This window comes from Chaetura pelagica, unplaced genomic scaffold, assembly GCF_000747805.2.
Source record: "Chaetura pelagica isolate M959 unplaced genomic scaffold, ChaPel_1.0 scaffold246, whole genome shotgun sequence".
Lineage (NCBI taxonomy): Eukaryota > Metazoa > Chordata > Aves > Apodiformes > Apodidae > Chaetura > Chaetura pelagica.
The window spans coordinates 2,564,023-2,587,828 of record NW_009953647.1 but is presented as its reverse complement, the minus strand read 5'-3'; the positions used below and the strand labels follow the sequence as shown (position 1 = coordinate 2,587,828).

The window sequence follows — 23,806 nt, the reverse complement described above, 5'->3', positions numbered from 1 at the left end:
GTGTAGGGAGAATGCAGCAGTGCCAACTTGTGGGAAAATTCTCCCCAATTATAAAGAGACTCATCAGTGGTTCAGTTTTTAAAACTTGAATCAGGTTAGATTTCTTTGTAATACCATGGAGAGAATTTTTAAGACACAAAGGACACCTTTATAAGCAATCTAAACATAAGTATTGCTTTTTGTTGGGTTTTTGTTCTGGTGTGTGTTTCGGATTTTTGTTTTGTGTTTTTTTTTAAATTATTTTTAAATAACAATGTAATATTCAGGACGATACCTGCTAAAGGTTTTCTTTATTATTATTTGTTTTGTTTTGTTTTGAATTTTGCTCTTTATTTTTGTTTGTTCTTGTAATAACTTTAATTTCTTCTTTCTTTTCCATTGATTGTTCTAAAATTCCCTTTCTTCAGCAAGCCTAGCTCCTAGCTCCTGGCAGTCTCTCAGACTGTTCTGATAATGTTTGCTGGATGAGTAGCTATAGTTAGGTTTTCTTGACACTGTTGCCACAGTATTTTAGAGCAGGCATCAGTATGTTTATGCAGCAAGAAGTGCTCATGCTTACATCTTCTGGGATAAACAGAGTTAAATAAATGTGTCCTGTGTGGGTTTTACCCCGTTCACATTAGGAAGTTTCATTCTACAGCTGATGTTCCTGTGAACCTAAAGAACAAAAGCTGGTGAATTTACAAGACCCTTCATGCTTGTAAGCATTCAGAATTTCGTTCACCTTATTTGAGGGGCTGAATTAATCCAACAGATATTAAATACATTAATGCAAAAAGAAAGTTCACATCTGGACTGAGATTTTTAGTGAGAAATATACTTATTATTTTTCAGATCAACCTTGTGATTTACCACACATAGAAAATGGAGAGATTGCCCAGTACTATTATAATTTCAGAAGTTACTATTTCCCTATGCGTAAGGAAAAGAAACTTTCCTATTCTTGTCTGGTTGGTTATACGACTGAGATGGGGACTCAAGATGGAAGAATAACATGTGCAGCAAAAGGGTGGTCTCCAGTGCCACGATGCTACAGTGAGTTAGCTTTATCCATCTGGTTCCTGCTTCTAGCAGGAAACTTCTAGCTGAATTTTCTTGAATATAGTGGAACATAAGCTGCGTAAGAAGAGGGATAAAATGTCTAATTTAGGACAAAGTGAAATCAGTCCTTCATGTGTGCAAACTGCGTGTGTTTATATCAGTAATGTTTTTACAGTAATACATATTTTAAGGACTTTTAAGATACTTTATTTTGCAAAAACAAATAATTTCCCCTCAGAGGAATATCCTCTAGAGCCACCCTGGCCTTCCTTGGTTGTGTGCTATGTTACTACCCTCAGTTTGATACGTTGTTTGATGATTGTGCAAGAGTTTCTTCAGTAGATCAAGAAAACAAGCTTAGATCAGGATAGCTAAAAACTTCTTCTTTTATTTACTACAGAAGAAAAATATTCTGTTAATTCTTTTTTTCTAACCAACATGTCTCCTTTAATTTAGAAAAGTGCACCAAGCCTTTTTTGGAAAATGGCTTTTTTTACGGTACAGAAACGTACTTCAAAATCCATGAGAAACTGCAATACAAATGTAATCCAGGCTACCACCCTCCAGGGGGTGGTACTGAAGATACAGTACAATGTCAGCCAGAAGGATGGTCCTCACAGCCAAGCTGTTCTAAGAAAATTGGTAGGATTCTACATTTTTCTCCTGTATAGTCTGTCTTACATGTATTCAGTTCTACCATCCTGGCTGTACCCATAGGGCCAAACTGCCTGTGTCAGCTTATCATGGGAGTACTCCTAAAAGAGGTTTTCAGCTGTACCTCTTGGGAAGAAGTCTTCAGATTTGTCATGCTGCTAGTTTTTTGTATATATATATAGATAGTGGAAGGAATTGGTAGAAATTAAACCACATTGTTTCAAATAAACTCATTGCCATCCAAACTTTCTTCCTAAATGATGACTAGAAAACTTGTGTAAACTACTGCATTTCTAATTACTCATTACTTGCAAAAATTTTGCTTTGGATGTGACTGCTTTTAAGGTGTCTGTAAGGAAAACTTTAATAGCTTGAAACGAGCAGTTATTATGGTTTGTTTATTTTAGAGTCATGTCAAGTACCCAATTTGTCTCATGGCAGCTACTTCACAGCCCAACTAGAGCTTCGACTGAATGAAACACTGCGATACAAATGTGATGAGGGATATTATACTGCAGGAGGAAACAGTACAGAAGAAGCAGTGTGTTTAACACATGGGTGGTCCCTTCCTCCAAGCTGCACTAGTATGTAATGGTCTGGAAAATAATTGTTTGAAATGTGATTTATTCTAAAAATGAACAAAAATTTTTAAAAAGGCTTGTTTTATAAGCTGTTGGGGGAGGGTCTTCCTCAACTCCTTTTCACTGCTGGGTGTTTTCTTCCTAGAAATAACTTGCTCCTCTTTGAGTGCAATGACACATGGAGGTTTCTATCCTGTGAAGAAAATCTATGAAGAGGGAGATGTAGTTCACTTCTTCTGTGAGAAAAATTATTCTATCAGTGAATTTGACCTAATTCAATGTTTCCATTTTGGATGGCATCCAGACCCTCCAGTGTGTGAAGGTACCGTATTTTTATAGTTTTACTATGTCAAATTCTTGATGAAATAGTAGCACCTTCCTTCATTAAATGCTTTTTGTATTGATTCCTAGCCTATAGCCTAATCAAGTGTTAACTGAAAGGAATGGAGCCTTGGCAGAGAGGGAGGGAATGATAAGTGGAATTAGATTTCAGTGCAGTCTAACGATAGAGCAGATGCCTACTCTTGCTGACATTGTATCCTGGAGAAGCAGGAATCAATTCCAGGGAAGCTGTTCTGCCCCTAAAGCTTAAGTTAAACCATGTTCAGATTACATGAAGATTTACTCAAGCATGTTTAATCCTGCTTTATGTGGTGGCAACATGCCTCTTGAGAGGCATAAAAGAAAAAAAATTGTAACAAATTCCTCCTAAGTTTTTCAGCCTCAACAAACTAGGTGTTTCCAATGAAATTAACTGAAATGGTCATCCTGAGGACAGAAATACACCATTATCAATTACTATCTCTTCCCCAGTCATTGAAGGATAATGGAGATTCTTAGAAAAGAAAATTTCAAAAGAAGTATAGATCTAGTGAACCAGATGAGATACAGTATGCAGCAGAAAACGGTACAAATCAAAGCTTAAACTAGCTGAGAATTTACAACATTGTTCACCATACCTTGATAGTTGTGGGTCATTTTCTTACCTAGATATTTTCACTTTTAGGAGGATTACTTCTGAGCTTTAGTGTTTTGTAATACCTTTATAGCTAATCTTGTAGAAGACTGAGTACAAAGATGAAGTTCATCTTCCTTTTCCGGAAGATACAGCAGCATTTAAAATGTATTGGAATCTGTCAATTAAATGGCAGGTTTTAGGTCCCCAGGAGGAATTTTCCTGGAGTGAGTGCAGAGAAGGTGGGGTGCTCAGGAGAAAACATGGCCTAAATAGAGTTTTAAGGATACAGTAATTTTAAACTTAATTTGGGGATAGGAAATGGGTTATGGTTATTGTTGCTTCACTATCATTAGAATTAATACATAAGCTGCTTTAAATATTATACCGATGGAGGTTATGGAAAATCTGTATTTCCTGAAATCCTTTAAAGAACACTTTAAGTCTATGTGGGGAAATTACAAACCTGTTTGTAGCAGTGCACTAGCATAATATCTCTATTTTACATTTGTTGAATGTAAAATTACTTTTTAGTTCTGGTCTCCCATTTTTTTAAGAAAATGAGACTAAGCAATTACTCTGGATCAACCAAAAATGTCCTTTGAGTGATAGCCTTGCATACTGTACAGTAATATTAATTGTGTACATGGTTTTGATTAGTGAGAAAATACGGGTTTTAAAATTCTGTTTTCAGATGTAAAAAACAAATGTCCCCCACCACCACTTCCTCCTCATTCCCGTATCATCACACATAGAAGAACATACCGTAATGGAGACAGAGTTCATATACAGTGTCAAAGTACTTTTGAAATAAAAGGACCTGAGGAAATCCACTGTGTCAAAGGAAAATGGACATCACCCCCTGTTTGTATAGGTTAGTACTTTTGTGAACATTGACAACTGAACAGAAACGGTTCTTCTAACAATGCCTTAATTTTCTGGAGATCCTCAGTTTCCATAGCCACAAAGCTGTTCATCTTGTCTGGTAGAAATGCCCAAGAGGTAAAGTGCTGCATGGTTTGCAGACAATCCATTGTTCCCACATTAAATAGAAAGGATGGGCTTGGAGAATTTAACTGACATCCGTGTTGTGTAGTTGTCTGGAATATTGATTTTATTACCCTCAAAATGCATCAGTGTCTGTTTTGGTATTTGAAAATGAGTTATTTCTGAGAAAACTGGTTCAAAGTTTCTCCTGTCATTATAGGAACTATGGATAAATGGGAATCTGAGGCACCACCATCGCTCAAGGGAGATGGAGCAATAAAGGCAAGCAACACATATGGCAAGGAAGATACAGTAGGTGAACACTGCTTTTCTATTTAAGAGGGACTTCAGTACTCTGCCATGCCATTATAGGCATTTTATCACTATGTTTGCTCTCCTTTTGCTATAGTACAGCTCCTTACTCTTGAAAACATTTGCTTGGGCTACAGATGTCAAGGTAGCAGTCTGAAGGAATGACAGGCCACACTGTTGCTTGTTTCTAGTGATTATAAACTAAACCTATAAGCCTTTGCTGTATTTGTAATTTTATTTAATACATTAGCATTTGCCTTCAATTATTTTGTATCCCTTCTGTTTATGTCTGATCGTGCAAATTTATGAGTGTTTTGCTGATCCTTTGATTAGTAGTTCCAATGAGGTTTCTTTTGTTTATTTTGCATCACACACGAGCTAAACATTTCAAGCAACAATAAATAATAAATACTGTTCCATCACAGATAAAGACCTAATCTAAATTGAGTGTAAAACAGCAGTCAAGTGCAGATTCAGATAAGAAGTGTAGAGGAAAATAGAATGCCTGTCTCCAATGCGTTACAGGCAAGTGTAGAGTTTCTGAATACAAAATTTGAAAAAGAAATTATATTGGATTACTTTTTAGTTGTATGGATTTTTTTTCTGCTATTATTAGTCTGATACACTAGTGTTGGAAGTTGTTTTAAAGGTCTAATTACCTATCTCCCTACCTCATATTAGAAACGCAGCAAGACTGTACTTCTCCACCTGTGATTAAAAATGGTCTTATTCTTGGTCCATTCCTGACAAGTTACAAAAACGGTTCCTCAGTAGAATACGGATGTCAGCATTACTATTTTTTGGATGGACCTAGTACTGTTTACTGTGAACAAGGGAACTGGACAGAGCAACCAACTTGCTTAGGTAAGTTTTGTAAAAAAACTTTGTCATGTATATTATAGAAAGGTAAAACTGGAGAGAACCTATAGAAAATTCTTTCATGGCCACCTTTTTCTCTTTCATTTCAGTCGATAAAGATTGAAAAAACATGGGGATGGACCACAATTAAGAATGGCTAGGCCAGTCCTGCTCAATATCCTCTGGCCTGTTCTTAAAAACACCCAGTTAAAGAGTCCTCGTTTTCCTGAGTGAGCAATAGTAGCACATAGCTATCCCTGTTACCTAGGAGGATTCTCTTAATTTATTACTCACACATTCTTCATTCAGTGAATTTCTTCCTGACCTTCAATTGATGTTTAGAAGGAATGACTGCAGCCATTGGCAAAATGGCTTTCAGATATGATTAACAAGGAATACAGTGACTTCTTGGACTTTCATTTTTAAACCTTCAGCCTTTGTTTTCTATTATATGTCCTTGTAATTTCATTCTGGGCTTTCTCATTTTTCTGTGTTGCTCTTACATATGCTGTTCAAACCAATCTATAGAACTTCCATTAGGAATTCACCTAAACTGGCAGAAATACTACTTCTGATGATCTACAAGGATTGCTTGTTTATCTTTTCTTCCTTTCTGTAATTAAATATTCTATTTTACTAGCATCCCTTGTTAAATTGACTCAATTCAAGTTTTTAACCTGCTGTGAAAATGCAAATAAATAACCAGTTCAGTTTTAAGTGCATATTTCTAAATCAATAAAATGTACCTCACCTGGATTGAAAGGTACAGATTAGCATTAAAATTAACAACAGCACTCAAAATTAACAAATCCTGTGAAGTAAAAAAACCTCATTTCCTATGCATGTTTTTCTCCTAGGCATCAAATAACCACATCATCCTTTCCATGTTTTCTGATACTTCTTTTCAACCCTCACCTAATCAGACCAGAAAGAGCACATACAGTAGTTTTTTTCAGGAAAACATTGATATCAATTTGTTGTTATGGTGCTGTCACCAGAACCATGTAATAACTGATTTCTCCTTGTCTTTCCCTCAGCAAGGTGCTAATAAGGGTCTCTATCAAGCAGTGATTCTTGTGGAACTTGTAGAAATGTATTTTTATTACTGTCCCTCTGTCAGGCATTATTGAAGTTCAACAGTGGTTTCAAAAGCTGTCTCATGTAAAGCTGGGCTGCCTCATGTGATCATGGCACTAAGAAACCTGTCAGAAAGCAACCAAACCAATATTGGCCTTAAATAATCAGAAGCCCAAAGAAGAACTAAAAACTTCCAAAAGGTTTTTGGAAATCTCTAAATTATTTTAACAATGACACAACGAAGAAAAAAAGCCAAGAAAAAGGAACTGTCAAAATACTTAATTAGGTTAACAGTTTAAATGTCCTTTGTATTAACTAGTAATATCCTCAAAGGGCTCACTAAATCTGCCAGCCAAATCTGACAGGTTAATTTTGATAGATGACTATTTTTATTATAAAAAGTCCTTTCAAGTTACAGTAAAGAAATTTTTTTCTTCTGCAGTGGTAAACCCAAGCTGCCATTTATTTACAAATACTTGTACAACTCCTACAATATGGAGCAAAGAAAATCACTTAAGATTGCTTTTTATTGAAGTACGCTTTTTTTTTTCCCCTAGAGCCATGCACTCTTAATGTAACTGATATGAACAGCAACAACATAGCGTTGAAATGGAGTCAGGAAGAATTGATTTTCCGACATGGTGATCTCATAGAGTTTGAATGTAAACAGGGATACAGTTTTCTGGAGGCTCCCACTCTGTCTCCTGGGAGGACACAGTGTAACCAGGGCAGACTGAAATATCCAAAATGCATTATGCAAGGTAAAACTATACTTTTTAATCGCCTTTTTAATTCATTGGTCTCAGAGCTATTTAGAAACGATTTGCTTTGGCAGTGCAGACCTAGAGTCTGTTGTAAGTAATAGGTGTTTAGGATTCAACAATACCCATATACACAGGTATCCTTGCACAAGACAGCTATATTGTTAGTTACATCCAAGCATGGAAAACCAAACCACCTTCCTTCGATAGGGAAGGCTATAGAAAGGAGGGAGGAGGTCTTCTCCAAGCCAAGGGAACTAAAAGCTCTGTAGAAAGATAGCTGTAAACCGTTAAATGCACACAAGGGATTTCCTATGGTTAAATTTAAGCAGGAGAGTACATTCTGATCTGAGACATAATGAAAGAAAATACACTGAGAGTTGATAGATAACCAGTGTTGACAGGCATTTCACAGAATCACAGAATCTTAGGGGTTGGAAGGAACCTCGAAAGATCATTTAGTCTAACCCCAAGCATTTAAAGCTGCTGATTTGTTAAGTTTCTGAAGCTGAATGTTTCTCAAATGTTTTTAATGTTATTCTAGCTCCTGGATCAAAATGTGACTCTCCACCTTCGATTGTGAATGGAGCTCTTATTCTCCCACCCCTGACCCAGTATGAGAGTGGTTCTTCAGTTCAGTATAATTGCTTTGACTATCATTTTTTGCAAGGATCTGAGAGAATCTACTGTTCTGAAGGACAGTGGACTTCACCACCAGTTTGTATAGGTAGATGTGGTAATATAAATAAGCATGCACTTCTCTCTATAATTCATAGAATGATAGGGATCTTAGGAATTCAAGGGACCTTTAAAGTTCATTTAGTCCAACCACCCTGCAATAAGCAGGGACATCTTCAACTAGATGAGGTTGCTCAGAGCCCTGTCCAACCTGACCTTGAATGTTTCCAGGGTTGGGACATTTACGACATCTCTTAGCAATTTGTTCCAGTGTTTTGCCACCCTTGTAAAAAATGTCTTCCTTATATCTAGTCTAAATAAAACCATTACCCCTTGTCCTATCACTACAGGCTCTACTAAAAATCCTATTCTCATCTTTCTTAAAAACCTCCTTTAATTAGTGAAAAGTTGCAATAAGTTCTCCCTGGAGCCTTCTTTTCTCCAGGCTGAACAACCCCAACACTCTAACTTCAGAGAATTAGAATTTATAAATTGAGTATTGTCAACTAGAACTTTCAGATCTGAACTTCAGTTGTTTTTCAGTTAGAGATGAAAGTTTTAATGTTTGTTTTTTCCCTTAAATATAACATATCTACAGTATCTAAAAATGCAATGATTTAATGTATAATATATTAAGAGAATGGGAAATAATCTAGTCTTAGTGTAGACTAGTAAAAATAATGTGGTTTCAAAAAGAAATTATTTATTAATAACAATTATGTCTCTCTTCTTTAGAGCCATGTACTTTGTCAAAAAAAGAAATGGAGAAAAATAATGTGCTGCTGCAAGGGATCTATGAAAATCAACTTCACTTTTACCATGGGGATTATGTTGGATTTTACTGTAAAGAGAACCATTTTGGAGCAGAATCTGGTACAACTTTATTTGAAGTGCAGTGTAAGAGAGGACAGCTGGCGTATCCAAGATGTGTTGAAAGAGGAAGCTAAGTATGGACTTAAGGAAAGCCTACAGGAAAGGTATGTACATGTTCTTTATCTGGCATTAACAGATGAATTAAGATGGCCTCAGATTTTTCAAGACCACTGCAGTCAGCTTTGAGAAATGAGTGTTTAGTGAAAGTGCTTTGTGTTACGAGGACTGGGAATGCAGCAGCAGAATGCAATATTGGCATATGCATGAAAAATTTAAGGTGTAGTTTTGTAAGGCTTACAGTGATTAACTTGAGGATGCATCACAATCTGGAGGACTTGAGAAAAGAGCCGTCATGTGGCTTTAGGTGAACTGTCCATGGCATTGCCTTGGCATGTATGGATAGTGTTAGGACAGCTGAAGCTCACCTAGAGTGACACCTGCAGTGGAAATTAAGGGTCACAATAATGTGTTCTGTTACTGCAACAGCGCTAAAACAATGAAAAACAAAAATGTGACCTGTCATTGAAGGGGGTAGGTGATTTAGTGACAGCTGCCTCACATGAAGCTGAAGTACTTGATGCATTCTCTGCCTCGATGTTCATCAAAAACATGCTGTCTCCATTTCTGTAATCTACCCTATCCTGTCCAGTGCTCACAAACATCCAGCATTAAATGTACATCCAGAGGAAGTGGAGGGGGGGCTTAAGAATCGTGGAGAAAGCTGGCCGTGCTCCTTGAGAGCTACTGCAGCTGTCTTGCTGTGGCACTGCCCTCAGCAGTGCTGGGGCTTTCATGTTCACAGGGAAAGCACCCTTGGGCCCCACAGTAAGCAAAAGCATTTGCAGACTTTGACATTTGTTTTAGCTTAGTTTTGTTTCTCTTTGTATCTAATGAGGATGTATGTCAATTCAGCAGAGACGAAAAAAAAGGCTATTTACGTTTTTGCTTCTTCTGTTGTAATATAATTAAGGATTAGATTATCAAATAATAATCCATGCCATTCTTGTCTCAATATTTTTACTTTGGTGCATAATAGAATTCCTGTCTTCTTAGGCAAACAGGGAAAATATAACAACTTTTTATTAAATAAGTTAATAAATGAAGGAAACATGAGTTTCAATAATGCAATGAAATATTAGTGACTTTATTAAAATACAGTATGGTTTTATTAACACATTAATGATTTTCAGTAAGGAAATTTAAAAAATGTTATTCTTTGTCATGTGAAGCAATGAACAGCTTGTGAAGCTCGTTCTCTCTTGGCATGCTTGCTCAGTAAAAATAGAGATCATGGGACAGAGCTGCTCTTCACATAAAATTAGATACCTTTTTCCATGGTGGTTTGTTGGGGCTTGCAATTTAAAGGCACTTATTGTTAAAAATATAAGTAACTTTTGTATCTTTCTAGTTCTATTTTATTTGTATTTCTTTTTTGTATCTTGTTTTACAGAATACACATCTTCAACAACCTAAGTAGGAGGTCTCTTTGGTAGACCAGCATTCTGTCTGACAATATTATTCTCCTTAATTTCACAGAAATACTGATATCCAAATTCCACTGTATATTCTTTCAAAGGGAAGATAGTGATATTTCCATTATCAGAAGAAGGTGGCAATCCCCATTTCCCAGATGGTGGAAGTATATTCTCAAGAAAATCACCATCACCCAGGTCATCTCAACTGTATATCCAAATAGTGACTGGCAATAACAAAATTTGTTGAAGTACTGGGTTGAGTAGATTATGACTTAAAGCATCACTAAAACAATTGTAGAGGTTTGTATTCATGTTCTGGATACTTATTTTTAAATGTCTTGCTAGCATTATCTAGTATCTTAAGGCACAATGTATTAAGGGCAAAGTTCATCATTAACAATAGCAGATTTAAATTAATATTTCAAATAGTCTTCACAATTTCTAATTTTTCTTTATACACTTCTTGTCAATTGCAACTAGACAGATCTTGTTTGTACCTCAGTGTGGCTGATAAGAGGTCATACTAGGAGCACAATTGTCATCCATGCCATTTTCTTGTCATTTGCTTGTGTTTGTCTGCAGTTTCTTTGCAAAGAATCTTTTTAAGCTACTTGTCCATTATGTGAGGGTTAGTTTGAGAACTCATCACTGTCAAAATCTGAATATTAAATATCAGTAACACAAAATTTAATTTTATTTTTTTTTACAAAACTATATATATAAAATAGTAGTTTAATATTTTCTTCCTGCATCCCCATGGATCATCTTCTAAACACTTTGGGGTGCAAGCACCTCACTTTGGAGCACACCGTTATAGAAGAACTTCAGCATTGATTTATTTTGTCTTGAACAGCAGGTCCCTGCAAAAACAGACCTGACCTGTGCTCAGGGAGTCAGCTCACCTTTGTTCTCTTCACATTTTATTCTAAGAAGACTATGTCTGGTTATGGAGATGCCAAAGCAAAGATCTTGCTGTTCTGAAACCTTCCTTATCATCCAGCAAAAGAAACAACAGAAGAATTATTTCTTTCTTAATTTCCTTAGAAAGAAATCAACGCCTATTAATACCTCACATGAATATTCAGATAGGCTCCTTTCCCTATACACACACAGTATGCTGGTTTAGTTGATTTTCATGATCTTGGTGAAATTAAATGAAGTTAAAGAAAAAAGCCCTCTGAGATGAAGGCACCAACAGCCAATGCAAAATTATTACACCTTGCTGCACAGTACAAGGTGGGCTGTCCACATGGGTTTTCAAAAAATCTTAAGTGGCAGCTCCCATTCCAGGATCTGGACTAAAAAGTACCTCTTGCCTTCAGCTGGAAATCCCAACTATTTGTGTCCCAACATCTTGCCCTATCATCAAATGTCAGGGAGGCTCAAGTCCCCCATAAGCACTGGGTCTGTGATGTAGAGACTTACCTGAGTCACTTTCAGAAGACTCCCCTCACTTGCTCACCCTGATCAGGCTGTCAGGACAATCACCACCACCGTGACCCCAGGGTAGTTTCCAGGCAAGCGCATGGAGAAGAAGCTAAGAACAGACAACACTAAACACTCTACTTGATGATAACCAAACTACCTGTGGGCTTTAATTCTATTTCAGGACACAATTGCTAATGAAAAATAACAGATCAATATAGAATGCATAAAAATGTAAGTACAGCCGCTTGGATGGATAAAATGCAAACACATTTACAAAATGTAAATGCAGTTGCAAAAATTGATAAAACGTGGATAAAATGTAAACACGATCATCAAAAACCAAAAAGAACAATAACAAATTCCAAGACAGAACATTGGCTAAGCTGCAAACAAAGCACAGCAAACTAAGAAATGCCAGGAAAAACTGAGTTGAGATCAATGGGTTTGTTGAAGGATCTTTCTTTTCCACAGCTGAGCTCCTTCATGCCATTTTCATTTATCCAGTCCAGTCTGCAGCAGAAAGAGAAAAAAGGGGAAAATCTGTGAAGACCAAGCTTGACCCACCACAGTGGTTCCTCAGAGCAGCTGGACAGGCACTTTCAGAAAAGCTGCCTCCTAGATGCTCCCCTGTGCCTCCCCATGTCCTTGGCATTGAGCACTTACATTTACATGTTGGATACTCAATCACTCCATCGCAGCACTTTGCTGTAAATTTCTCAGTTTCTGAAACTTGTCTGTGAAACCATTTGCATTCAAATAAAATATAATCTCCAGTCTGATAGGTGTAAATGTTTGACCAGCCTGATGACCGTAGTTGAATATGATTTGTTTCCATAGAAGTCTCATTCACTGTACAGATTTCTGGAAAAAAATACTTGAATTATTTGCCTGTACACCTCTTGCTGGACAACTGATGCTCTGAAACTCTGTACCAGCTGTGAGCCCTTTGCCAGCAGCCTTTCCAGCTCAGGTACACCAGTTAACAGCTTCCTGGGGCACTGTCCCACAATCACAGGGGTTGGAAGGGACCTTGAAAGATCACCTAGTCCAACTCCCCTGACAGAGCAGGATCACCTCGGGCAGGTCACACAGAAACACATCCAGAGGGGTTTTTAAACTCTCCAGAGAAGGAGACTCCACAACCTCTCTGGGCAGCCTGTTCCAGTGCTCTGTCACTCTCACAGTAAAGAAGTTTTTTTCTGATGTTTACGTGGAACCTGCTATGTTCTAGTTTGCACCCACAATGTCTGCAGCTTACAGGATGTGCCCATACCCTGGCTCCTCCCCAGGTGTTGCTTCAAGAAAGCTAAAGGCTTTCACCTTCAACTCTAAAAATGCAACAACACAGCAGCTAAGCTGCAGTGGAGATTACTTACTGCCTGGCTTGCATAGTGGATATTCTATCGTTCCTTCCATACAACGTGCTCTGAACGGGGGAGAGGCAGGGTCCTCCAAATACCCTCTTTTGCACTGAAATTCAATAACGTCACCCGATGTGGAATACAGCTTTGTTGTTCTGCGCCATTTCAGCTCAATATTGTTTCTGCCCATGTCTTCTTCAGTTGCTGTGCAGGCGACTTGAAAAAGGCAAGAGAAGAGTGTCATCACTTGATACAGATGCACCACAGGTAACTTTTTTCCCCTATCGCCTACAGAAGTTCTTCACACCACAAAACACTTCCAGCTATTTGTGCTGAACCTCTGTTACTTTCAACAGGAATGACATTCACAGCCAGCCTAAAGGGAACATAGACCATGGCTGAGACCCCCACATGGAGATATGGAGAAGCACAGGAAGAGGAACTCACCAGGCATAATTAACTTCTCTGTCTTTTTTGAGATGCCTTATTTGCTTCTGCCCAGCACGTCTCTAAATTTGTTTCTTTGTGGCCGTGTTGTGGACCACCCTCCCCCCCTTTCCGCAGCACTGCCATGCAATCAGACCCATCCTTCCCGCGTGCAGCCTGCTTAGAGTGGCAATGTCCACAGGTCAGGAGCCCTGCAGAGTGAGGGAGATCTTCTAAAACAGAGGGGTTCAGCCGAACTCCCGTCCTCCCAAACTTGCGGCAAGAGATGGCAAGCAGCAGAGGGGACTACATGAGCTAACTTCAAGAAAAAAACTCCTTTTGAACAAAAGAAGGATGCTTTGTGGTTCTGCCCTGCTAGCACTGCAGCCCCAGCACAAATGCTGCTGCACAAGTGATGCCCTCAGGAGCTAAGAAAAAGAAAACGGGGGCAGGCATACAGCCTTTGGCCACTCAGTACATCCTTCAACCTACCTAGGCAAACTGGAGGGTCTGTCCACTGCCCATTAGTACAGGTGATATACTGAGATCCTTCCAGGATGTAGAGACTTGGGCATTTGTATTGCAGAGTTGTACCTTGTGGATACTCTTGCTCAGGGAAGGAAAGAATGTCTCCATTTTCAATAACTGGTGCTGGGCCACATTTCCCACTTTTCCCTGGAAGAATATTTCCAATCAGAGAGAAAGCCATGAGAATATAATTGCAATGGATGCTTGGCTACTAATACTACTGGACAGTACATTGACAGTACTATGAAAAACATGGAGGAAAGCAGAGAGAAAACCAAATATGTATCAGGTGAAAAAAAAAAAAGCAAGTGTTTCTAATGTCTGCAGTGCTGGGACTCCCAACTACCAGTTCAGCCTGTTTGTCCATGGTTGAGGTGCTTGCAGCTGTCTGAAGGACTTCTTCTGGTGCTGCATAACACTAGTGTGTGGCACACCTCTTTCTGCAGAAGAGCCTGACCCCCCCCCCCTCTCTGCACTGCCTGAGCAGTGAGGAAAGTGGATCCAATTGCAAATGACTGTCACTGACCTGCAGTCACTAACGGGATAGCCCTTGGGCTCTGTGGGCCCTTGGGCCTGTTCACACATGCCAGTCCTGAAGCTCCCTCACGGACTTTTCTGTACCTATTCAAGCACCACACTACTGCTAAGTCTGGCCTTCCAATGGACCTTGCACTGAGAAATCTTCAGAGAACACCCAGATCCCTTGGTACCAGCAGTGAGACCCTGCACTTGCTATTGTGTTTCGGAGCCACAGTACCGAGCCTGGCTTTAATTCATCTGCTGGTTCTGCACACCTTTCAGCTCCCAGCTGGGTGGAGTTTGAGACAAATGCTGGTGTTTTGGTTCAAGTGCCTAAACTTTCTGTATGTCTAATGAAAACAAATGAGATTATTCAGTGCACTCATGCTGTCTTAGGAAGCATCAACAGAATACCTAGGTGTTGGCTCACGTCTCAAATTTAACAGTTGATTTGGCTCCATGGCATTCAGTATAGCAATGCATCATCTGCATTATATGGATGCCAACTAGCAGGGAAGCTCTGGGCTCTGTTCTCCAACACAGACAGCAAAATTTCTCACACTCTTCTCATCAGGCAGGCACAGAAAGGAGACTCTACAAAGTCTAAGGGTTGCATCTCAAAATTAGATAAGGCCAGCAACCACTCTCAGCTTCAGGGTGGTTTTCCAGATAGGGCTCTTTTAAGTGAAGCCACCTGAGTCACTCAGCTGGTCAACTCATCTGAACAGATACCTGGGAAAACAGCTTTTACCTGGGTGTGCCACATATGTTGCATTTGTGCACGGTAATTAAATGCCACTGAATCAGGTTCATGACAGTCGCACTGACAGGCAACTGTATGAAGAGGGAGAGAAAAATTACCTTTGCACTTTGGCAGCTCTGTCCAGGTCCCATTCTGACACACTACAGTGGAATCCCCTGTCACCTGAAAACCTTGCCAGCACTGATAGCGAGCACTCTCTCCAGGCAAATACCTTGACTTTTTAAAACCTTGAACCTTACCACCAGCAATTTCTGGAGGAGGTTCACATGTCACATCTGAAAAGAGACAGAGCTGCAGTCACATTTGCAGGTAGACAAAGAAAATAAAAGTAAAAAAAAGTAGTCTTTAGAGTGTTTAGGTAAACAGTTCTCTCAGTGGTAACAGATGAAAACACAGATTCCTACCTCTGCAGGTTGGTGCTTGTGACCATTCTCCATTTGTACAAGTGACATAATGTCCACCTATCATTTGATAATTGCTTTCACATTCATACTGCACTCTGGCACCAGGTAGATACCTCTCCTGTTGAACGCTTGTAATATAAGCATTAGGGATTTGAGGTGCAATTCCACAGGTAGCATCTGAAAAGAGAGATACCTTCAAGAACAGTAGTGCAGCAATATGATAATCACATGATGTGTGTTCCCAGAGTGCCATTGCTCTTGATGAGCAAAAATGTTTTGAGTAAGGCAGATCTTTTTCTACAAGTAGAAAGGGAAGGTATTATGGTCTTTATTCTGCAGTGTTTTATCACACAGTCTTTTCCTTTGAAGGGAATAAAAAGAGAAAAGGATTTGCAGAAGTCAGCTGAAGGTGCAGATTGATGCTGTAAAGCATTGTGTGCCAAAGGGCTGGAGAGTGAAGTGATTTCTTTAAAACCTTCTCTCTGCTTAATTTTAGCAGTGGGCTAAGCTTCTGCTACTAGCTTCAGCCCACAAGGGAAATGATTTCTTTACTCAGTAGTTTTGCTTGTTCTTTCTCAAGAGTGAGAAGAATAGTTGTTGTAGCAACCCGTTCAAAACAAGACATTTGTTGGCTCTATTGGCCTGACTCATCTGCATGCCTGAGTTGACCTTATTTTAATTCCCAATATGAATGACTAAGAAAGATCATAAACTACTTAGAAGTAGAACCTGTACCTTCACAGAAAGGTGGTGCTGTCCAGTTTCCTTCCCTGCAAATAATTTCAGGGGGTCCAACGATCAGGAACCCTTTATCACACTGGTAGCGAATTGTTTCACCAGGCTCATACATTTTCTTGTTTCTGCCTTCAATTTGAGCATTGGCAACATTTGGAATTTCTCCACAAGGCATTTCTGAAAAGATACAGAAAGCTGATGCTTGTGCTGATGTGAGAACAGAATTGGTGTACTGTTTCCAGCAAACAGATGCTTTAGATAGCTTTTTCATCAGCATAGTCATCCAGTGACAGCAAATTTTAAATAAAAGGTAGCATGCAAAAGACTAAGTAAATCATTCCCCTAATTAGGCATGGACTTCAGTCATTGAAATATTCAGATCCTATTCCTAACCATGCCAGTAAATAATAAAGGTTTCTGTCCCTCACTACACAGAAGTGGTTTCCATCAGTGAAGCACCAAAGCAACTCCTAGTCACTAGTGGGCGCTGTAGAAAACAGAACCCTGGATTATGAAGATGTGCCCAGGACTAACCTAGCAGAGATATAAAGTGAACAAAGATTGCAAGAATACAAAGGAATATTTAAAAACTAAACTGCTTTCAAAAAGTCAGCCTTGCATCCAATCAGGATTACTCTGAAGACGTCCACAAGGGATAATAAGATTCCACAGCAAAATACATAGTTACTGGCTCTTACTAGTCAACCTCTAGTTCAGCACTATTTCAATTTCATTGCTAAATGCACTTCAAAAAAAGTGTCTTTTGATATTACCCAAGCATGTAGGAGATGAAGTCCATTTTCCCATAGAACAAGTTATTTCTGATGGTCCATCTAATGTGTATCCAGAATGAGAAACATACTTAAGTCTAGCACCAGACAAATAAATTGTTTTTCCTTCTTTTTTAATTTTAAAGTTTCGATTTTCCAGCCTGGGAACATCAGCACATTCTACAGGTTGTGGTGGCAAACATGGTCTTTCTAGAAAATATGGAAAACACAGATAAGCAATAATATTCCAATGACATTTGCTGTCTAAAACCAAAAAGAAAAAAAAAAATCATAATAAATTAAATGGCTTGAAAGGAAGATGAACATACACAAGATGCACAAATCAAAACTTTTCTCTCCTTTCCTTCCTACATGCAGTTTCTCTCTTTTCCTTTGGACTAGATTTAAGCCATTTTTCTAGTTCATACCAAGGAGATACAGTTACAGTTTAGCATCAAGAATAGGGAAAATTTAATATGCAGAGAAACAAAAGAGACATTATCTTGTTTTGGGATACTTGAAGTGAGTTCCTAGAACATTAGCTATTAAATCTTTCCACCATTAATAAAGTTGTACCAATGTCCTGAGGGGTCTTGTGATGATAGGATGAAAATGAAAAAGGGGCTACAAATTACAAAGCATTCTAATGTACTTCCTGATATATACAATGGATTAAATCTCTATGAAGCCCCCCCTGAGTCAGGGCTGTCCCAATGTTTTCTTGTCCTATACTACTGTAGTGTGGGTGGATTTAAATTATATTTTATATGTATTTTTAGTTATTAATAAATTAGGTTTTATTAGTTAATAGGTGAAAGCATATGTTTGCACTAAATTCCACAATACAACAAATCTAATTATAGTCAAAGTTCCTGTTCAGTAACTGGGAGTTTTATTTCAGTAATAGCTGTTTTATTAACAATTCAAGCATTTTTTGGTTATTCTTCTATCTGCCACTTATCAGTGGAAATGGAGACTTAAAGGCAATGCAAAAGAGGAGAAACTATGTGGCATCAGAATTTTGCAGCTTAAAAGTGTTTGGCATGTTACATACATCAGTTACCAGCTGGTACCTCATTAGTCCTGTGCTCATGTATCTCCTACTCATTTCTGAAAACACTTTATTCTAGCTGTTAATGAACTTCTGCATACAGGTTATCTATCACCTGCACGAGTAATACTTTAACCATTGGATTAGATTCCTCAGCATTTCTTAGAACAGATGGCCTGAATTACGCCATAACATTTATACTTATATAATAAGATTACAGGAAGAAGCCACAAAAAGAAAGGAGAAAAATCAAAAGAGAATAAAAACTAAAAAACACAAAGATTGCTGGTACTACTACAACTAAAAAATAAATAATACAGGTTTTTCCATACTTTTAAAGGCCTCCAGTGAAAACTGAGACTCCTAGCTGCAATAGCTAAACAAACAAAAAAAACCCCAGACATCTCTTAAGGGATTACCTGAAAGTTTTATATACCATCTTAGATAAGTCTGTGTAAATAGATACAAATGTACTGTTCAACAGTTGGTTAACTGCATGTCATAAGCAACTTACATTCTACTGCTTTCCTGCAGTTACCCGTTCATAACAATAAATATGACATAAATAACGTCATCCTCCTGCTAATGGTGACTGCAAATGCATTAACGCAGAAATGAATAATAAAACAAGTAGAAAAAAAATAATCCACTACTGACCTACACATTGAGGTGGTGATTGCCATTTCCCATCTATACATGTTATTTCATTCACACCAATGAGCTGGAAATCCTTCTGACATGAAATAGCTATTTTACTTCCATGCTTGTAATTTCTTCCAGCTGGTATCTGTTGAGTACCAGGCAACTGAGGTGGAGGTGGGCATCTGCTCTGCTCAGCTAAGGACACATACTCATGTTATAACACAACATACAATAAAATATAACAGTTCATCACAGATTACAGCACTAACACCCAAGAAAACATTGATGACAGTTCTTCAGTAGCTATCTCAAGCTTTAATTAATATCATGGTAATTCTGCTCTGCTTGAGAAATACCAGAGCTGCCTTCAGATGCTCATATGCTTTCAACCTCACAGAAAGAACAGTCACATTTGCCTACACCAATCTAAGCTGGAGTTTCTTCTAGTTCCTCTTCCCTTACACGCAATTGCACGCCTTGGTGTACTCTTCCCATTCCTCCTTATGGTGAACTACTTTAGGAAAACTGGACCAACTTCTGGGGTTCCTGTTGTGTTTTTTGTTGTTGCTTTTTTCTTCACACTTAGCTGATGACAGAGCTAAATGACAATCAGAAAAGGAAACAGAAATAAACTTAAATTTTCCCACTCAAGAAACAAGCGGCTGCTCCTCCCAAAGGAAAGAAAAAGTAAGAGAAGGAAGTAGATCTAGGAAGAAGGAGACCTCAAGAGCTTATTTGTTGGTTCTAGTGGTTCCAGAAAACAGAGAAGGTAGGGACACCTGATTTTGAAAGAGGATGCTCCCCCGAGTGAGCCTCTCTGTTTACTTCTCCCACTTCCAATCATTATTTTTCATTAATCTGGTATAACAAAAGCAGGCAAGAGGCGATGACTGTTTTGCAATCATACTTTTCTACAGTCAATATCCTGCTCTGCTATACATAAAGGCAATCCTGTAGCCATTTGACCTTTGGTGTGTATTAGATAAGGGCAGGTTCCTCTAGGTCTGTGCTTTTGAGTTGGCCAACAGCTTTTTTCTTACTGTTTCACTAGGAAACAATTGCAAAAAAAAATAGAAGGGAGGAAAAAAAAAAGAAGAAAAGGAAAATTCAGGAATAGAAAAGCTTTGAATGTTTACAGGAAATAAAGGAACTCTGGCTGGAGCTTGAGCTATGCTACTCTCATTTGTACCAGGGGAAAGTCCTTTTGAAGAAGCAAGCTTAAATGTGTCATTGCATCTTTTCTGACATCAGAAATCACAGTGGCAACTGTTCCAACTATAAGAGTAGAGATTATTAAGTCTGCCTCACTAAAAGAGCGTCCCTAAACCTAGTTAAGTGTTCAAATTACTTCCACGAATAATTCATTACTGTGCTTTAGAATACAATGGAGTAAGTATATATATATATATAAGCATGTAAGCATTTCTATTTCAGATTAGTGACACAGCAATGCTAAGTAGCTTTAATAATGAGCGTTTAACATTCCTTGTTAAAAAGAAGAAATTGTATGCAAATATAAAAACATACTTGTACATTCAATCTCTGGTGACCATTTTCCAGACACACAAGCTGCCTGTTTAACAGTCCTGTCAGCTGATTTACATCTATACTGGATAACTCCATGCAACCCAGCTGTACTTCTTGGCCTGGAAGGACGACCCCTATTCACAAGCTCAACATCCATTGGAAGTACACACTGAGGAGATGGATCTGAAAAAAAAATAAAAAATATCTAAAAAGTAGATTTTATTCAGGTAAAATGTACATATGCATTCACAGTCATCAGTTTCCTCATGCATTTCCATGTGAAAGTGTTTTTCTATTTACTGTATTTTGAAGTAACTCCTAAGATTCCTAAATTATCAAAACAGTTTTTATTAACTCCTGCTATCTAAGGCAGAGGCTGTTCTCATTCAGAAAGCAATTATTTTTATGTTGACAGGATCCCTTTTGCTGAGTGCAGTAAGTAATCTAAAAACTAAGCATTTTTTTCTTTCCTACAACTATAAATGGGTAGTTAGAGGAGCAAGAAGAGAAACTTTCTTTTGCTTGTAGAAGCATAAAGGCAGTACTACTCCGCACTTACTATTTATCAGGTGTCAATCTCCTGTGTAAGTATATGAGTCATAACTAGGTCTTGCATCCTTGACTGGTGGTTCCAGGAGTCAGAACACATGCTACTTGTGAAAGCTAAGCAGACTTTGTTTTGTGCCAGATTCAATCCTCAACATAATTGTAAATAAAAGTACAGTTTACTCAACTATGTGATGAATATAAAATCACTTCTGAAGTGAGAGAGAACCAAGAATTGAATATATCATAAACTGCATTCTGCTAAAGATAAGCGAACTGTTGGAGTAATTAAACCCAGACAAGACTCCCTCTTGTCCAGCATCTCTTTTTTTCTTACATTACTGACTTAAATGCATTATTTTTTTTTTTTAGAAAAAGGCTTTATTTTATCTATTTGTAAAAGATATTACTTTCAATCAATTTATGCATTTCCAAACTAAATGGGAAGATGAGAAAAAAGATAAAACTATGGATCAGAAATGAAAAGGACTATTGAACATAAAAATGGTGAGATTGGGAAAAGTCTAGCACACTGTGGATACTAAAATTTTTAAAACTCAGCAGGATTAAAAAAAAATCAAAGTAGCATACAGACACATAAAACTACAAGCAAGTAATGTAACAAGCTATCAAGCATGCTCCTTTATTGCAGGTATGTCCCAAGGCCTCTGACGGGTCATTACCAAGGAGGAACACTGGTAAATGGGTAAAAGCCATCATACACCAAAGATGTTCCTCCCTACTTGATTCTACCCATTGTGCAAGTGTCTGTTCCTTCCCTAAACCTACTAAGAATGCTTAAAAAGCTGTAGGTGCAGAGCTTGTCCAGAATAGAGGACATGTTCACACTTAAAAGATGAGAAAAAAAAAAAGAAAAAAATTGTAGTTGAGATGCATGGAACAATAGTATCTCTGGCTACATGTTGATTGCTGAATCCCTTGACGTGGTGTATAGAACTACGTATGCTACACTCCTATCTGAAATATTATGGTAATATTATAGACACAGATTACCAGCACAAAGAGGTAATGGCTTCCATTCCCCATTGAAACATCTTATTTTCTTTTTCTCATAATTGCCAGAGCCTTGTGTGCATCCACAAATTACTTCATCACCATGAGAAAACTGGGTGCGGTCTTCCTGATGAAGAACAACATTTGGAATAGAGGAAGGGGATCCACATGGCATTTTGTCTTCTGTTGAAAAAAGTAGTATTCCACAGTAATATTCGAGCAATATATGAATAGCTGAAAGAACTTAAAAATAACTATATTTGCAGTTGGTGAGTCAAACCTATCCCCTTAATTGTGACAACTTGACTAACACGTTTTAGTCAGTTTACTAAATTTAGTAAAAGCAATATATATTACACATAGTCATTGTGTTTGTAGCACTGTGCCCCAGTAACATACACTATTGCCACTGCTAGACAGAGGTCAAAGAGTTTGTACCGAGCTCACAAGGCCTCATACTGAGGTATGGAGACTTATGGGGCTTACTTTGTCACAACCTGTCCTGAACTGCTTAGTTTTACTTATTTTAGCTGTAGCAGCATTTTTTCTCGTGACCAGGCTACAGTGAATTTATTTTATTTTTGGATATCTCTGTCTGGCACAACCATAGTTTTATCTATACAGTAGTAACAAGGTTTTAGTCTATGTAGAGTAAGTAGTTATGACTAATATAATGATAATGCAGGGCTTGTATGATAAAAAAGTCCTTGAGAAACAGGGAAAAAGGTTGGGTGTGGCAGGGTAGAGGTAAAGGATGGTCAGAGGCAGAGCACAGCCTAGCACACCAAGGCTATGAATAGCTCACAAAAGGCCAGCTTAGACCCTGAGCTGATCACAGGTGGTTTTAGGGGTAACAGGAAGAACAAAGAACAAGTATCATATTTAAAAAAGAATGTACCTATCTAATTCAGAACCTGTAAGCCAGTGAAAAAAGGGCAAGGCACAAAAGCATGCTAGCTAAAAATTGTCCCAAGTAGATCCTGGAAGGAAGAAATTATCAGCATCAACTTCTTATTCCTCCCTGTGAATGACCTGAGATAATGACAATGTCTGCAACTTCCCTCCAAAACACACCAGACTAAAGCCATTGACTTTAGGACCCAAAGCGGCAGTGGAAGGGTGAGCATAACACCAGAAAAAGAGGTAAATAAGAGAAAATGTGTGCACAACAATCGTAATTATATATTGTAAATTATCTGTATAACTTAGATATTCTGCATTATTTATAGATTTATAATTATTCTTTCTAATATATATATATATTTTTTCATTCCCTTTCTATTATCACTTGAACAGGACTAACAAAAAATCTTTAATTGGACTATTAAGATTTCAGTTGTACTACTTAAAAAAGTTTTGGATTTACATATAGTGTGTGTTTACTTTTAATCCATAACATAATATGGAACGTCACATGTTATGCCTGCAGATATGTAATTCTAATAAGTAAGAATTGTGTAGATTTACCAATGCAAGAGGGAGCAGATGTCCATTGTCCATCAACACATTCAATTTCCTTTGATCCAACCAATTTAAATTCGATGTTGCACATATATTGCTTTATTTTCCCATGCTGATAGTGTTCCACGGAGCCACCAACAATATGTCCATTGGTAATCTCAGGTGGAGGCCCACAGCCTGTGGCATTCACTGAAATGAAGAAGTGAAATCTATGCTCTGAACTCAGTATTTTTTGCACAGCTATATGTTAAGTGCAATGCAAAATAATTTGAATTTGTTGTTTAAAGCTGAGAAAAATCAGTAGAACAGACTAAACAGATCCCTGGTTTATGCCTTTTAATATCTGTATTTTTGTTGTGCTGGAGATCACAGATATAGC

The 23,806-nt window shown here is 38.0% G+C and overlaps 2 protein-coding genes across 2 annotated transcripts in view; one reads left to right on the top strand and one right to left on the bottom strand.

Moving 5' to 3' along the window:
* LOC104390705 (coagulation factor XIII B chain-like) overlaps positions 1-8,851 on the top strand; it is a 9,927-nt gene extending 1,076 nt beyond the window's left edge. The window contains exons 2-11 of the mRNA XM_009999896.1: positions 835-1,035; positions 1,498-1,683; positions 2,103-2,279; positions 2,422-2,598; positions 3,926-4,105; positions 4,439-4,534; positions 5,212-5,394; positions 7,023-7,226; positions 7,771-7,953; positions 8,640-8,851. Coding sequence (XP_009998198.1) covers positions 835-1,035; positions 1,498-1,683; positions 2,103-2,279; positions 2,422-2,598; positions 3,926-4,105; positions 4,439-4,534; positions 5,212-5,394; positions 7,023-7,226; positions 7,771-7,953; positions 8,640-8,851 — 1,799 coding nt within the window. The remainder of the gene's footprint in view (positions 1-834; positions 1,036-1,497; positions 1,684-2,102; positions 2,280-2,421; positions 2,599-3,925; positions 4,106-4,438; positions 4,535-5,211; positions 5,395-7,022; positions 7,227-7,770; positions 7,954-8,639) is intronic.
* Positions 8,852-10,881: 2,030 nt separating this feature from the next.
* Positions 10,882-23,806, bottom strand: part of CFH (complement factor H) — a 31,236-nt gene continuing 18,311 nt past the window's right edge. Inside the window, exons 13-24 of the mRNA XM_009999935.1 lie at positions 23,434-23,616; positions 21,967-22,149; positions 20,407-20,589; positions 18,895-19,074; positions 17,190-17,396; positions 16,417-16,593; positions 15,682-15,858; positions 15,376-15,552; positions 13,960-14,142; positions 13,057-13,257; positions 12,344-12,541; positions 10,882-10,910 (exon numbers count right to left, since the gene is read on the bottom strand). Coding sequence (XP_009998237.1) covers positions 10,882-10,910; positions 12,344-12,541; positions 13,057-13,257; positions 13,960-14,142; positions 15,376-15,552; positions 15,682-15,858; positions 16,417-16,593; positions 17,190-17,396; positions 18,895-19,074; positions 20,407-20,589; positions 21,967-22,149; positions 23,434-23,616 — 2,078 coding nt within the window. The remainder of the gene's footprint in view (positions 10,911-12,343; positions 12,542-13,056; positions 13,258-13,959; positions 14,143-15,375; positions 15,553-15,681; positions 15,859-16,416; positions 16,594-17,189; positions 17,397-18,894; positions 19,075-20,406; positions 20,590-21,966; positions 22,150-23,433; positions 23,617-23,806) is intronic.